The sequence below is a fragment of the Zeus faber genome (genome assembly GCF_960531495.2).
Source record: "Zeus faber genome assembly, chromosome: 9".
NCBI lineage: Eukaryota > Metazoa > Chordata > Actinopteri > Zeiformes > Zeidae > Zeus > Zeus faber.
In genome coordinates, this window is record NC_137197.1 from 9,604,443 (window position 1) to 9,621,071 (window position 16,629).

Here is a 16,629-nt window from a genome sequence, read left to right on the forward strand (position 1 = left end):
TACTTTCTCTTATTCTTGCATGTACTACTCTCACATATTATTATTGCATCCTTGGACCAATGCCACTTTGAAACCTTTATGTAACACACAGGCTCTGGGCAATTTTGGTATTGCAACAAAAGGTTAATTCCATTATTTATGGGGAAACAAACAAATTTGGTTTCCCCCGAACCAATATATAAAAGAAAACATTAGAAAATGACCAATGCACTTCAACGGAAGATCGAAAATACAACATGACATCGAATCAATGAAATGGAATTCTGACGGTATTGAGTAAGTCGAGTTCATGTGTGCCCTCGGAAAAAGAACAGTTTTCACTGTTTTATTGAAATAATGTTCCTACAGAACACCAAAACAAAAGCAAAGCCTGATGATGCAATTATGAAATAATTATTTTGAAGCAAATTAGTTAAAACTTTAATATCCCACATTAAATTAAATCAAATTATATGCATGTTGCCTTTACAAATGTATATATGGATATTTATTCCTTCAATTTTAACTGTTTTTCCTTCCAGAACATCCAGCTGTACCTCCCTTTCAATGAAGCTCAGACAATTAGTTGACATTTGTGATCTTTAAAAATCATAAACTACATAAACACTGTTAGTTTGTTGAAGTCAAATATTGACCAAGTAAATGCTTTGTGTCTCAGAGGTCTGATCTCCAGTCAACACCCTTTACGCGGCAGTGCTCTCTAAATATCAATTCTTCAACTGATATGGTGCAATAGGAGCGATTGTAATAAGACTCACATCTACGGAGCAAACATGAGACCATAAAAACAAACAAACAAACAAGAATTCAAGACAATGTTGTGGGGGTGTCCCAAGTGTTGTCACTAATCTGCAACACTGGAAAGTCAACTTGAACACTCAGGTCGAGGCTGACTAAGGTCTCTAACAAGTTACTAAAAGGAATCCTAGGCACTGGTATAGCAGATGGCTATTCCTGGACTGTAATCTTAGCAGGTAGAGATCCGGGAGTCTTCTGGCTGTCTTCCGAGAGGGACGACGCTCACTCGTCATAGTGTAGTGAAGAGAGGAACTTATCCACATCCAGATCATCAGGAAAGCAATCCAGGAGTTTTTTCTGTTTCTGAATATATGAGAGCAAGAGTCAAGAGTTCAATGATTTTTCAATCACAAACAAACCTGTCTGACAATCTTAAGAAGTCTGATTGTTTGAAAGTATTAGAGAAATTAAGAGAAAGTAGAAATGATCCCTGTTGATTAACTTTAAATAAACATAAGCAAATATGGCTTAAGTTATTAATTTTAGAGGCAACTACAGAGATGTATCTTTTATCTTGAAATTATCTTCAAATAAAAGGAGTCCATGAGCATATTTTTCCTCTTACCTTCTCTTTCTTTTTGCTGCTGGGGGAATGTTTTGGCTCCTTTTTGTGTGGGGGACTTGACGGTGGGGCAAACTGCTTGCGCTTCTTGGAGTGCTTAGCACCGGCGCTGGACTTTTCCCTGACCCCCTCCTGGCGCAGGCTGTCCTTCAGGGGTGTGCCCGTCCTGGCGATGGCGGCTCGTGACAAGATCATCAGTGTGTGAGCGGCCATGTTGATGCTGGACTCGCTGCCGGCCTCGCTGGCGGGGCTGCAGGTGGGGAGGTCCGGGGTGGTGGGGGGCTTCAGGTGCCTGGGCGTCCCTTCTCCCTCTCTGCACAACCTCGGTCTGGCCGGGGTCCGGGGGCTGCCCACCAGGTCTTCCTGGACACGACCCGGTGCAGGGGTGCGGGGGAGGTCTGAAAAGCCTGCACCCGGCCTCTTGGCCGGGGTGGAGGGGGGATTGAGCCCCTGGATGTCTTGGAGCATCTCGCCGGCCTGCTTGGCGAGGGAGCTGGTCGTGGAGGGGGCCTTGGTGGACTTGGGCTGGGGGGAAGGTGTGGGTGGCATGGCGGGTGCCGGGACGGACGCAGGCTGCTGCTCTGGCCGGCCACCTTCCACCTCGTTCTCCTTGTTGGCCGTCACACTGGGAGATTCTTGAGAGGAGAGCTTCTTCTCTGGGTGTTTGCCAGAACCTCTGTCTGCCTCATCCTTCCTGGCGCCCTCGTCTTTATCCTTCCTGCTCACGGCGTTGGCCGCGGCGTCGGAGGACCTTGAACCCTGGGTCTCAGTACAATCGTTGGATTTTGCTTGATCGGCGTTACCCTCCTGACTATTATTTTGCTTTTTGTGCGTCAATTTCAAATTTCCTGATTCCGACTTTTTCAGAGACTTGTGCTCTGAGACATCCTCTTCACTTTCACGCAAAGAAGTTGGGATTTGGATTTTCTGTTTGCGAGGGGACTTTCGCGTGGCTTCCCGCTGTTGCGGAGGAAGGGCTTTCTCCGCCTGTTTGGATAACGCTAACCGCGACTTGCTATCGTATGTGGATCTGATGGTCTCTACCCTCCGTTTGGCCTTATTACCACCGAGAATAACAGGCTTTGTCCGGGGAGCCGATTGGGGATTACTCAGGTCAGGCTGCTTGGCAGGAAGTGACATAGGAGTTTTGGAGGCTGGAAGTACGGAGGATTTAGTTAGTGAAGAAGACGTTTGTAGTGGCGGGGCTTCTCCGGCAGAGTCAAAGCAGAGGATCCTCTTATGACTGGGACTCGAGCCTGCCGGTGCTGTCTGGAGTCCAGCGTTTTCAGTCGACGGGGCTTGGGCCACCTTATGCGGCGGGTTGCGCTCCCCTGCTCCTGTTATTCATATAAGAGTGTTAGAACATAATGGTTGAACAATTTTAGAAACATTCACTGCAGTGGCAGAACAAGGACGTACGTGCGCTGACGGATGGTTTGGGAGCCACCGTCTTGAGGTTGGTTGGTTTGGCTGGTTCTGGCTGCAGTGTTGGAACGGTGCTTGGTATGGCAACAAACTGAAAAGAAAAGACCAACAGGCTTATTGCTTTAGTTAAAAAGTTTGTGTTTATAAAAATAAATTTGAAACAAATATTTGCAATTATTAGAAAGTTGTTTAACCTGATTGGAGACCATCTGGAACTTGCTGACAGTATTTTGCCCCATCACTGATACAGGAAGTATCATGGGATGAACAGGTGACTTTAAGATGAATGTTGACCCTGAAAATGCACACAACAAAACCAACACACACTGTTTTAAGAAACTATATTGTGCGTTTATATACCCTACACATGGTGATCAGGATTGTCCACAGAGCAGCAAACGATAAATCCAGTGCAACATGTAAACTAAATAAATATAAATGCAGTGATCTTGATTTTATTCAGGATGAGACTTTTTTTTTTAACTGAAAGAGGTCTGTCATAACATCCTTCCGTTCCAGCTGTCTCTTACCAGTGGGGAGACCCTGGGAGCAGGGCGGCGTCGCCAGAGCATACTGGGTGGACGGCAGCGGCTGTCCACATGAGACTCCAGCAGGCATCAGCACCTGTCTGGCCGGAGGGTCTGCGGATGCCGGGTCGCTCACGAGGAAGTAGCTGGTGCCGCCCCCTGGCATGGCGGGGTTCACGGACTCCGCAGGCAGCTGGATAATATAGCTGGGCGGGACCTGGGCCGGTGCTCCGGATAATGCCGATGTGACGACCACGCCGTGCCCACCTAGGGCGGCGGTCTGTGCTGTCATCGGCTGGTGAGCTTCAGAGCTCTGGAGGCCACTGACTGCTTGTGCCGCTTCGTCCTGGCTGCCCTGTGGCGCGCCGGGGAACTTGGCGGGCGACGAGAGGAAGATGGTGGGGATTTTGTCTTCGGAGATAGTAGGGACGGCTTGGCTCACAACCTTGTTGTTCGCAGAAGCCTCATCCTGCTCGTCGGTGATGATGATCTGAAGGGAAACTATGCTGGGGTCGGTCGCACCTTTGCTTGGGTTGGTAAGGTTTTTGGTGGGCGGGTTACGTGCAGGAGAAGTAGATGTGGACGAGGAGGATTTCGGGGGATCTCCCTGAGCGCTGGGGGCTGCCTCTGTCCCGCGTGGTAAATCAACAGTCTGCGGCACAGCTTTATTTGATTCCTGCGGCACGGGAGGGGAGAAAATAAGCCCTGAACTGGGAGCCGGAGGAGGAACAGAAGGTGACTGGGATTTATTCGCCGCTTGGGAGTTTGTCTTTTCCAAAACGTTTTGTGGTTGTTTATCCCTTGGGATTTGGTTCACATCAGGCACAGACACCATTTCTGCCGTAGCAGATATAGAGCTTGTGTTTGTGGAAAGTACTGCAGTTGATGTTGGGAGTTGATCCTTTTGCGCTGGCCCCATCGCCTCCCGAGAGGGTGCGCCGTCTACATTTTGGGGAAGGATGCTCAAGGGTTCATCCACATCCATGGGGGCTACAACGTTAAACACAGTCGAGAGAGAATCTTTTTCTGCCGTTTTTGAGCCGGCCGCAGCCGTAGATGACACGGCTTGCGGCTTTTCGTAACTAACCAACAATCTGGCTGTGCTGTTCTCAATCCTTGACTTTCTCCGCTTGGGGCCAATAATCGTTTTCTTTGTGGTGCTGGGTAATGTCGATTTTCTGGTTTTCCGGTTCTTCGACTCCTGTTCAGCCCCCCCAGATATTGCTCTCGTATCCACGGTGCTTAGAACACATCTCTGTGTACTGCCTACATAACAGCAAGGAGGAAAGAGTCAAATCAGCAATGTTCACCGTGACATAAAACATTATGCAGACCTGCCAACCCTGGGAAAATGTTTTCAGTACCACAATAGTAACAGGGAGTCTCTGTGGCATTACTGCAGCTGCAGGGGTTACTGCAGCTGAATGACTCCATCAGTTATTCACACCGTAGTCATCTTGTATCGAGGCTAATCACATCGTATAACTACATACAGTGTACTATTTCATCTCATGAGGACATAACCATTGAAATGCATCATCTCGTAAAGTTACTGAACATGTTTACCAATTAGAGATGCACCGATTGCAATTTTCTCGGTCGACTCCGATTATTTAAAAGATTGACCTGCCGATTCTGATTTTGGCCGATTCTGATTTTCATTGTATGTTCTGTATTGTATATGAATTGTATGTTCACAATAAACCATTGATTATTAAATATCTTTTACATTGTTGTCCAATCATTTTGAGTTTATATCTGTGATGGAATAAATCAATTGTTCTTATCATTCGATCTCATTGGGTATATCTGCTATACGTCAATGACAAATACACAAGGTGATCTGATCACACTCACGTGGTAGGACAGCTGCACATACATCCAACCTTCAGTTACCATAATGGTGAGATTGCTGATTTTGACACTGTGTGTTTATTATTGTTCATTATTCACCATGGAACAACAATACAACATGAAACTGTTCCCACTTTCCAGTAAATAAAATCGATCAAAGTGATTTCGCAATGAGGTTTGCAATTCTCCCCGTATTTTTGTGGGTAATATTGTTCGACATGGTCGCCATATCAGGGCGGTCAAGATTTTCCGGTAAACAAATGCAGCGTGCGCTGCGGGGTGCCGACTGCAACTCGCCCTGCTCCGGAGTTGGGAGAGCTGCGGTCGGCTCCGCTAGCCCCTTATTATTATTATTATTATTATTATTATTATTATTATTATTATTATTATTATAATAAAGTCTAGTTTTGCTAAAGCTCTTAACTGTTAAGGTGTGTTGTTTAAATATTCTCATATTATTTATTATGTTTAATATTCAAATAACTTATTAAGCTACTTATTGAGAAACAAGTGTGTTTCTTTACAAATCAAGACTCGGTAGTCTAACAATGGCATAGCTGTCAGTGCTGAAAAAAATATATATTTAAATTGAAGAAATCCAATCGAATCATGACCTTAAAATTGAGAGTCAAATCGCATCGTGGATTTAGAGAATCGTGACACCCCTAATGTTGAGCAAGTGAGAGGAGTCGTTACAGAACCATAAACATAAGATCTTGGCATCTGGTCCCATACGAGGGATGCCGTTAAAATACCAAATAAACGTACGGTACTGTTTTGTATTCATTGACTGTTTTATGGAATTAAATTACCAATAATAAAAAGACCAAGAATTGCGTGACTGGTACAGAAAATGTGTGCAGGTCTGCATTATGCCGCAAGACCATTTAATAACTTAATAACTTTAAGTTATTAAATGGTCTTGCGGCATAATGCAGACCGGCATCCATACACCCACACAAACACTTTAAAAATGTAACTCTGAACTTTAAAAATGTGAGTATAGACTACCTGGATCTTCTTCACCCTGATGGGGTTGGTCGGCGGTGTGGCTCTCATCTGGTCTGATGCTTGTCTCGCCAGGTCCAGTCTCAGATCTGGTTTTATCTGCGATGCATCCATAAAAGAAGCCTGATTTATTTGTTTGGTAATATAGTTGAGGTTCGCGTTCACCACGGAGGAAAACTAAAAACAGGCTCCACACTAAGTAGGTAGGTAGGCAGTATGGCCTACAATTTATATCACGGTATAATTTCAAGCACAGACAGTAACGGTTTCGTCTCTTTCATCTCTAACTATAGTATAGACAGCTATGGAAGTTTGGATTAAAATGTCAACAATAAAAAAAAACAAAAAAACCCAACAATGAAAATATTCTCAGTATGGGGTCCCAGAGAAAAAAAAAAATCGTATCAAATAGCGTTTAAGGCCAAATGCGTATCAAATTGAGGGCCCTTGATATGAAAAGGGTTGAGAACGACCGAGATAGAGGATACTTACTGTAATCAAAGAGATCGAAGAGGGCCTGGAACGCCGGGTCGGACTCCGTTTGCTCCAGTATGTCATGGATGGCATCGTCACTCATATGGACTCCCTGCACAGAGCGATATCACGTAAGGCACCTTGATATATTTGTAACACTTGGAAATATCAGTCCATACCCCAGTTCAGTTAGGGTTTCAATCATAAATAAGAGAAGTAAAAAGTTCTTGGTGGGCTGGTATGGATGGTTTATAGTTTGTTGGCACCTGTAATGCCAGGATTTCATCTATGGATTGGTCTGGTTCCACCGTGCTGCAGGAAGCCTTGGACGTCTGGGGCGTTGGATCACTGTTATTTATGGAGCAGAGAGGAGAGAGTCACTTCAAAACTTTGTCGTTGACATTATCAAAAGACAATCACTGAACCAGAAAACGTCATACACAAGAATGGGGTGTACATATAACTCATTGTCTCTTGTCCTAAAATTTGTGTATACCAAGAAACAATCCAACCCATTAGTTTCACTAAACAGCATACAATTAGACTTGTTTGGGGTCAATTTTCTCCGTTGGGTATGCCACTTTAGCACAGTACTGGACCACTGTTAAAATGGACTATTTTAACAAAGCAAAAAAGCTTGCATATGTAAAGTATTTACCTTGCAAGGATTTTGTTGATGTTTTCAGCAAGCTTCTCTTGTAGCAACCTGTCACCCAGTATTCTTTCACGGGCGTTTTGGATCACAAGTTGCTGTAGAGATGAAAGTGTGATCTCAAATTACCAAAACATCACAATATCAGATGCCACGTAAATGCCATCATCACTGGTCAGCGTGCTGCAATGTGTGCTGGTTTATCCCAACCTCCAATTTTTTTCGTTGATCTACTCGGTGGCTTAAGCAAAACATCTTGCTCATTTGGGTTTTAGATTAACTCCTGTTTACTTAAAACAAAACCAACACGAGCGACAACTAGCAATCAGACGACTCAAGGGCAACTTACAGGGAAGTTCTCATCAACGACCTCTTCAGGCTGGGGCTCCACAGCCAGGCCACTGACAGCCGTTGTGGACCTACCAGCGGAGCCACAGAGAGCACCGCCTCTCCTCCTGAGGGTGTCCCTGCAAGCAGCAAAACACATGAGAGCTTTGATATCAACCTGAACAAGGATTTATACTAAAGTGTCAGCGCTGGAGAGTTTTACCAAAAGCTGGTTATAGTGACTCGAGATACCATGAAATCATAATAGCGAATCAATACGAAAGCAGTTGCGAGAAAGCTTTATATCATCAGTTGTCTTGATCCAATGATGCCTGAGTTTTCTGGGTCGTGAAATCACAGAAGAGTTTGGTTTGTGACTCGGATTAAAAGTGTATTTGCTTTCTAAATGAGTTTTCTATTATTAATAATCATAACAACGCAAATCTTAAGTTATCAATGATATGATAATACACAAATCTTACCATTTCCGTCGACCTGGAGACAGTGGGCTTGGGGCGAGCCTATGGTCTGGAACGAGGATCTGCACTGGTGAATCTCCTGCAAGGTTAAAGGTTCATTCAATGAAATACATTATTATGTGGCAGACATTTTTTAAGAAGACATGGTCTGTAAGTACATGGGGAAACAGCAGTATTAGATCCCATTAATGCATTTCATATTAACTGCTGCAGTGTTTGCAATGGTAGAGAAATTGAAATGAATACAAATTGGGTTTACGTTTACTTAGTTATTGTCCTGAAAAACGATACCATCTAGTTCAACTAGTTTAACTAGTTGAATTGCCCTGAGAATACTTACTGGGCGCACTGAATAATTGACCCCCTTCATGGATGTGGAGGTTGGTGCTCAGGGGAGTGGAGTGGCCGGGCATGTTGTGAGAGGTGTGCATGGAACTGATAATAGGCTCTGTGTCAGGAATAGGGGAGCAGACCACGCCACAAGCGAGGGGGGAGAGGGTCAAAGCCTGCTGCCTTCTTATGTTTGCCACTCCGGACCGCGAACGCACTGTGAAGAATTATAGAATGAGAATTATAAAATGAGACTACGCCATTGGGCTGGGCGATAAGGGCCAAAAATCATATCTCTGTATTTTTTGGCTGAATAGCGATACATTATATAAATAAAAATTACACACACACACACACACACACACACACACACACACACACACACACACACACACACACACACACACACACACACACACACACACACACACACACACACACACACACACACACACACACACACAAAAGTATTTAGTCAGCCACCAATTGTGCAAGTTCTCCCACTTAAAAAGATGAGAGAGGCCTGTTATTTTCATCATTGGTAAACCTCAACTATGAGAGACAAAATGAGAAAAAAAATCCAGAAAATCCCATTGTCTGATTTTTAAAGAATTTATTTGCAAATTATGGTGGAAAATAAGTATTTGGTCAATAACAAAAGTTCATCTCAATACTTTGTTATATAGCCTTTGTTTGCAATGACAGAGGTCAAACGTTTTCTGTAAGTCTTCACAAGGTTTTCCCACACTGTTGCTGGTATTTTGGCCCATTCCTCCATGCAGATCTCCTCTAGAGCAGTGATGTTTTGGGGCTGTCGCTGGGCAACACAGACTTTCAAGTCCCTCCAAAGATTTTCTATGGGGTTGAGATCTGGAGACTGGCTAGGCCACTCCAGGACCTTGAAATGCTTCTTACGAAGCCACTCCTTCGTTGCCCGGGCGGTGTGTTTGGGATCATTGTCATGCTGAAAGACCCAGCCACGTTTCATCTTCAATGCCCTTGCTGATGGAAGGAGGTTTTCACTCAAAATCTCACGATACATGGCCCCATTCATTCTTTCCTTTACACGGATCAGTCGTCCTGGTCCCTTTGCAGAAAAACAGCCCCAAAGCATGATGTTTCCACCCCCATGCTTCACAGTAGGTATGGTGTTCTTTGGATGCAACTCAGCTTTCTTTCTCCTCCAAACACGACAAGTTGAGTTTTTACCAAAAAAGTTCTATTTTGGTTTCATCTGACCATATGACATTCTCCCAATCCTCTTCCGGATCATCCAAATGCTCTCTAGCAAACTTCAGACGGGCCTGGACATGTACTGGCTTAAGCAGGGGGACACGTCTGGCACTGCAGGATTTGAGTCCCTGGCGGCGTAGTGTGTTACTGATGGTAGCCTTTGTTACTTTGGTACCAGCTCTCTGCAGGTCATTCACTAGGTCCCCCCGTGTGGTTCGGGGATGTTCGCTCACCGTTCCTTGTGATCATTTTGACCCCACGGGGTGAGATCTTGCGTGGAGCCCCAGATCGAGGGAGATTATCAGTGGTCTTGTATGTCTTCCATTTTCTAATAATTGCTCCCACAGTTGATTTCTTCACAACAAGCTGCTTACCTATTGCAGATTCATCTTCCCAGCCTGGTGCAGGTCTACAATTTTGTTTCTGGTGTCCTTTGACAGCTCTTTGGTCTTGGCCATAGTGGAGTTTGGAGTGTGACTGTTTGAGGTTGTGGACAGGTGTCTTTTATACTGATAATGAGTTCAAACAGGTGCCATTAACACAGGTAACGAGTGGAGGACAGAGGAGCCTCTTAAAGAAAAAGTTACAGGTCTGTGAAAGCCAGAAATCTTGCTTGTTTGTAGGTGACCAAATACTTATTTTACAGAGGAATTTACCAATGAATTCATTAAAAATCCTACAATGTGATTTCCTGGATTCTTCCCCCAATTCTGTCTCTCATAGTCGAAGTGTACCTATGATGAAAATTACAGGTCTCTCTCATCTTTTTAAGTGGGAGAACTTGCACAATTGGTGGCTGACTAAATACTTTTTTGCCCCACTGTGTGTGTGTGCACACACACACACACACACACACACACACACACACACACACACACACACACACACACACACACACACACACACACACACACACACACACACACACACACACGATTGGATTTCATTCACTCTCATAATAGCAGAATGAGCCTATACACAAACATAGTTAATCCATTCTAGGGCCTGGCAAAACTGACTAAATCTAATATCATAATATTTCTGGATGAATACCCCAATAACGATAATTTAACGATACGTCTCGGATGACTATTGGTGCTTTTATGAGATATTCACACACAAGAAAACAGCTAGAAAGGAGGATTACTTTACTGTAATGCAGACTCAACAACATTTTATGATATCTCGATATTCCGATAACAAAAATCCCAGATGATATCTTAGGTCATATTGCGATAATGATATTATATCGATATATATCGCCCAGCCCTACTATACCATATGCAAAATACTGTGTGTCTGACTGCGACAGACTCAATGAAGTACAAGAGCAGAGAAATATTAGTGAAAGCAACTTACTTCTCTGAGATGCAGAAATAGCCGGAGAGTTCTGCAAGGATCTGAAGTAAGAACAATGCCATTAAAAGATACAAAAATAAACAATTACCTTCATACCTAAACTCTGGGTTTCCCTTTTGGTTCAATCTCATTCAATGTCACAAACAAGGCAACTTGCAACTTAATTCTGGACCGCTCAAAAAAAAGACATACAAAACTTGAAAATCTTACTTGATCTGGTTGAGTGTAAAATCCAATTTTTTCCACAGCGAGGTCATCATGATGGGAACCTCATGACTAGTCTCTGTAGAGATAATTTGACCTTGGTGTTATGGTTCGGGACATTGCAATTCCCCCCTCCCCCGGATGAATAGTATCTTATCTTTACATCTATCTATCTTATACCTGTTATTCACATGCCTCCAGGGTGATCGGATAAAGTTTAGTTTATGGCAAGGCTACAGAGTTTTCTGGTATACCCGATCACACCAAACCGCATCCAGACAACAAAATAAACAGAGGCGGAAAGCGTTACCTTTTGCCTTGGTCGCCACATACTCGTTCAAGATTGTTGTCAGGCCCTTTCCAAACAAAGACTGCGATGGCATTAGGATAAAATGAAAGAAAATCAATGATCATCCCAAGGCAAGCGTCAGTCATGTAATGCAATGGACGTTCTCTGCCCCCCCCCCAAAGAAAAAATTGTTTTGACCCCACACACTTACATATAGACAAGCAGGAATAGCTCCATCCTCTGTCGTGTGTTCGGCATACTCCTTCAGATTGGAGCTCTCGTGGATGAAGGTCTGACTTGTGGCAGACAGTCCCTCCTCCTGCAGGTACCCTGCGACATGGCAAGCAAACACCGTCAACCAACTATACAATTAAATACTAAAAAAACAATAATGTGCTGTGTGTGACAGGGTGGGAAACAAAACGGGGTCAAAAACAAACAGACAAACAAACAACTACACATCACAACGACGGGTCACCCGGGCCGATGTGTAGTAAAAAACCACGACGTGCGGCGGACACCAAAACGCGCTGTTGTTATCGAGCGGTTGTTGTTGTACGCAAGGAGCGGATCGGCCTGACGTAGATAACGTAACACAACGTACAGCGGCTCATTGAACCGTCAGCCGCCTCTGCTCGGGCTACACTTACCCAAAACAAGCCGCGCTACGTCCGAGGGGAGCAACATGACCGCGCGGAGTTGAACTGACCGCAGTGCCGAAGTTACGCGCCCATGTTAAATTTCGGTTTGGTGTCCGTAACGAAACGAAAGTTTACAAATAAACATGCCCGATTTCGCCTCGACGCCCTGTGTCCTTTGCGTACGAGCGCCCAAAAGGCGGGGAACTCAAGAGCGCGTAACCCGGAAAACCCAGTTTTACTCCGGCGGTGCGGGATTGTGGGAAATGCAGTCCCCGGCCGCGTGTACCCCCCTCCGGCGTCCTCTTAACGTCTGCGTTTTTATTTTTATTTTCTTTTTAATTTAATTTTGATTTGTATTTTTATTTTTTGTCCGCAAGACCGAAGGAACAGAAAACCGGACGTTTTTGTTTTTTTTAATTTAACGTGGCGTCACTGGGAGTGATCGGGGGGAGATGTCTTTGTTTTGTCCTGGCACGTAAACACTTCCGGAAACACGTAAAAACGAAAGACGTCAGGGAAGTGACGTTTCCAGGGTTTGACGCTGCTGGGGCGGGAGTTTCCTGCATGGTCGCCCCCCCCCCCCCCCCCCCCGCGTACTGCGTGGGACATTTTTGACGTGCGCCGGATTTCGGCTACTGCACAGTAACATATCCACGTTCACCATATCATCGGTATGTAAACAAACTGGATACTGCGTAAGGAACGACTGTGACGCAGACCGCGTGTCTTGCTCTCCCTGCTTTGGGTGGTGTTGCAGGTTTGAAGCTAGTTAAGAAAGGTTAGCTCAACTTTTAACCACTAACTAACTCTGAACTGACCCTCCCCGTCTATCACCGGGGGGGGGGTCACTCCGTAGGAACCCGACTCACTGGTGAAGTGGTCGTTTAACGATTGAATTGAAAAATACATGCAATGAAAATTACGAGCGTTTTCACCCCTTTCGCGGCGCCACTTGTTGCTTTCCCCCACAGAATTTCCCCCTCTGCCCTCTACGCCATTGATGGGAGCTGATGCACAATGAGTCTTGCTCTGAACGATCTTCTGGTCTGCTGCAGGGGGCTGGAGAATGACAAGGCCACAGAGAGGAAGGTAAACACGACACGCACAAAGAGACGTTCGAAACGCAGACATCACACATTCAGAGACTTGTTCCATCCCAATACACGCACACACACACACGCACGCACGCACACACGCTGTATGATTAAGCAAGGGTGCTGATCACTGGGAATCACACGTCTTGGGGTTCTAGCCCCTCCCCCCCTCATACATTGCTCAGATCATTGAAACGTAATATCGCATTCATTTACGTTGTACGTTATTGTGCGTAAAACACGTTCGATTCGACTTGTGCGGGTCAAGGAGTTTGTCATTGATCCAATACTTTGGCTCCTCCAGAAAGAAGCCGAGCGCTTCAGAAGGCTCCTCAAAGCGCCGGCGACGGTGCAGGAGTTGGACCGCATCTCGGGGAGTAAAAGTACCAAAAGCTCCAAGCAACTCACTTGGGATGCTGTTTTCAGGTGCTGTGCACAATGTAATAATAATATTAGTGTATTGTATTGAAATTTTGAAATGTAGCCTCTATATTTGCCTCATTCCCTTTTTTGTAGGGCACTGTAGCAGTTTATTGGTCTTAATCTAGTTTTCATACACAGTTCATAAACAAATATAGACCTTAAAACAGAAATGCTGGTTTTGTGCTCGATACGCCAATGAATCATCGTTAACAGCATGTTGACTGAAATTGCTTAAAAATGATCAGCCGTAGATTTATTTTACGCTATTCATCTTGGGTTATAGTTGCATGTAAGTTAAAATGTCATCTTCAAAATGAAAATACTGTCGACAAACAAACCGTCAAACGAACGCCCAATTCCTGTCATTTGGGCAGGTTTTTGCAGCGCTATGTCCAAAAGGAGTCGGAAAACATGCAATCCAGTAAATCCAGTGTCACAGCAACTACGTTGGCCACGCGACAGAAGAAGGTGGCAGAGACGTCCAGCTTGGTCACATACTTTATCCGCTGTGCCAACAAACGTAAGGGGCATTCTCGTGAAACCGCCATAAAACATGTCTGAATTTACAGCGAATGTGAAATAACTAGTTAAAATATTAAAGTACATAATGCCAACTATATGTTGTTTGGTTGTTTTTAACTATGACATTATCTTTGTGTTTAACACATTCTCTGTGAATATGTGTATAAATAAATTTGGGACATGTTTTTTATGGTCTCACCGACACCTCTCACAATCCACTCCGGAGGTGGATGTTTTAACAAGACTTTTTTTCTGCACAGGTGGACCTCGGCTTAAGTGCACTGAGCTGCTGAAGCATGTGATGGAGGTGTTGCAGAACTCTTACAGCTGCTCATCCTATGGAAGGGATTACAGCAGCCTCCTCGTGAAGGACATCCTCTCCGTCCGCAAGTACTGGTGCGAAATCACTCCCCAACAGTGGCGCAGTGAGTGGGCTGACCATATTGAATATTTAGTAAATCATAATTTGCTTCAATTTCACAAATGGTGGTTAAGAATTACCCTAGTACTGTTTTTTTTTTTGTTTGTTTTTTTAATGGAGCTCTGAAGGTATCACGCAATATGCAATATTTACATTTTCTGTAACTTACTCATAGTCCAGAAGTTAAGTTTTCAGTTTTGGCTCCCTAGGTCTTTTGGACTTGTACTGTGGCTTGTTCAATGCTTCCTCCAAATCTATCACCCGTGTCTTGGTGAGTCGGGCCCTCAACATGTTGGTGCGGGGCTACTGTGCGCAGACAGACGGACACCACAACTCTCTCTTCTGCTTCTTTTCCAAAGCACTTCTTAATGTCAGGTCTGTCTGTCTCAATCTTATTCTCTTGTAGAAAAAAATATATATTCAGACATCTTCTTTTTCCTCACCTTCTGGTTGATGGCCCCTTTTTAACTACTTGATGTGTTCTCAGACATGAGAAACACTTGGCGGTGGTGGAGCACCTGGTCTCTGCGCTCAACGTCTTCCTGAGGTCAGCGGCCATGAACTGTCGGACGAGGGTGTGCTACCTGGGGGAGGAGCTCCTTCCCTCCGTCCTCTACGTGTGGACCGACATGCCGCCCAGCGCCACTGTCAAAGAGGAGATGGTGGAGTTCTTCAACCTGCAGCTCTGCGTCCACCACCCCAAAGGAGCCAAGACGCAGGACACAGGTACTGGTAAAATGAGCCAGACCAAAAAGAGGGCCGATGATGATCATTTGTTAATATTATCTAGAAAGAAAGTCATTGGTAAATTATTATCTGACGTTCATCACAATTCCTCCCCAAAAAGCATGTAACTTTTCGTAAAAGTGTTCTCATGTTTTAGGGGCTCACGCTGAGGACTGGAGCAAATGGCGGAAGTTGCTGTACAACCTGTACAGTGCCTTGGTTTCAGAAATCAGCCAAATCAGCAGCCGAGGGAAGTACATCACAGGGTCTCGACACATTGCGGTCAAAGACAACCTCATCGAACTCACAGCTGATATCTGTCACCAGGTATGGAATGTGGGTTGATGTAAATTCACACAAAGTAGTTAAACAAAGACTGTATACCTCTTCCGGTTTTTGTTTTTTTTGCACCCTAGTTGTTCAGTGATGACACGGACATCCAGATCCTCGAGGTGACGCAGGTCCACCTCAGAGCCACCCAGACGCGGAGCCCCCTGCAAGGCACGCCGAGCAAGAGGAGGCGTGTCGAGCTGGGGTGGGAGGTCCTCAGAGACCACCTGCAGCCCCATCAGAGCGACTTTGACGTCATTCCATGGTGAGAAGCCCTGGTCACTGTAAGGCTAAGGTAGCACGTAGAGTCTTGTGGTGCCGTACAAACACGTCGAACGTTCTTCATTGGTTTTACCTTTGGAAACGAGACCAAGGGGATGCCATTTGCTGAATTTTTTTTTCTTCTGCTAGGCTCCAGATCACGGCAGTGCTCACCTCGAAGTACCCATCCATGGTGCCCGGCCGAGAGCTGGTCCCTCTGCTGTCTGTGCTGTGTCAGCTCCTGGGGGAGCAGCGTAGAGGGGAGAGGGGCGCCTATGTGCTCCGCACATTGAGGGCCGTGGCATGCTGCCAGGCCCACCATCCCGAGAGGGCTCTGGCCCACAGGGCGGAGCTGAGCAGGTTGTGGGGCCGGGTGTGGGCCCTGGCGCTGCGAGGAGTCAGCTCACCCCAAACGGAGGTGCTCAGCTTGGGCCTGCTGGCTTCAATTGTCCAGGGAGGACTGATCGCTATGGACAGAGAATCCTGGAAGCTGTTCTCTGGCATGGCCTGCAAACTGTCCCCGTGAGTTTGTCTTTACTACATTTACAATTTTATATTTAGCTAGATAGATAGATAAATATATACTTTACTCATACCCAGAGGATAATTGTCACAGAAGCTCACATCAAAAACAATAGGTGATAATAATTAAGTAATAGAGCTAAAATAGAAACAATTGGCAATAAATCA

General features: G+C 45.1%; 2 protein-coding genes across 3 annotated transcripts in view; one reads left to right on the top strand and one right to left on the bottom strand.

The window, feature by feature from the left end:
- Window positions 1–294: 294 nt before the first annotated feature.
- On the bottom strand, window positions 295–12,336 carry npat (nuclear protein, ataxia-telangiectasia locus). Of its 2 annotated transcripts, none has more exons than XM_080006968.1 (17): window positions 12,172–12,336; window positions 11,733–11,851; window positions 11,543–11,603; window positions 11,239–11,311; window positions 11,029–11,069; window positions 8,447–8,554; window positions 8,110–8,185; window positions 7,650–7,767; window positions 7,307–7,398; window positions 6,915–6,996; window positions 6,667–6,760; window positions 6,178–6,273; window positions 3,316–4,578; window positions 2,980–3,080; window positions 2,780–2,876; window positions 1,364–2,697; window positions 295–1,101 (listed from the first exon to the last, which is right to left on the bottom strand). In XM_080006968.1, the coding sequence occupies exons 1-17, from the start codon at window positions 12,206–12,208 to the stop codon at window positions 1,021–1,023; spliced, it is 3,873 nt and encodes a 1,290-aa protein (XP_079863094.1). In that variant the 5' UTR covers window positions 12,209–12,336; the 3' UTR covers window positions 295–1,020. The 2 variants fall into 2 exon arrangements, with proteins under 2 accessions (XP_079863094.1, XP_079863093.1); XM_080006967.1 differs by having other exon boundaries at window positions 8,447–8,653.
- Window positions 12,337–13,179: 843 nt separating this feature from the next.
- Window positions 13,180–16,629, top strand: part of atm (ATM serine/threonine kinase) — a gene marked incomplete at its 5' end in the record, with an annotated part of 32,298 nt that continues 28,848 nt past the window's right edge. Inside the window, 9 exons of the mRNA XM_080006576.1 lie at window positions 13,180–13,251; window positions 13,561–13,682; window positions 14,054–14,199; window positions 14,462–14,626; window positions 14,832–14,997; window positions 15,110–15,348; window positions 15,506–15,675; window positions 15,765–15,943; window positions 16,090–16,461. Coding sequence (XP_079862702.1) covers window positions 13,180–13,251; window positions 13,561–13,682; window positions 14,054–14,199; window positions 14,462–14,626; window positions 14,832–14,997; window positions 15,110–15,348; window positions 15,506–15,675; window positions 15,765–15,943; window positions 16,090–16,461 — 1,631 coding nt within the window. The remainder of the gene's footprint in view (window positions 13,252–13,560; window positions 13,683–14,053; window positions 14,200–14,461; window positions 14,627–14,831; window positions 14,998–15,109; window positions 15,349–15,505; window positions 15,676–15,764; window positions 15,944–16,089; window positions 16,462–16,629) is intronic.

What these genes read in the sequence shown, in the direction of transcription:
- npat (XM_080006967.1), bottom strand. Translation starts at nt 12,208, where the DNA reads ATGTTGCTCCCCTCGGACGTAGCGCGGCTTGTTTTGG. An exon ending in CGTAGCGCGGCTTGTTTTGG is followed by an intron (nt 11,852 to 12,171) that starts GTAAGTGTAGCC and finishes GCCATGTCGCAG; the next exon opens with GGTACCTGCAGGAGGAGGGA. An exon ending in TCGTTGATGAGAACTTCCCT is followed by an intron (nt 7,399 to 7,649) that starts GTAAGTTGCCCT and finishes TCATCTCTACAG; the next exon opens with CAACTTGTGATCCAAAACGC.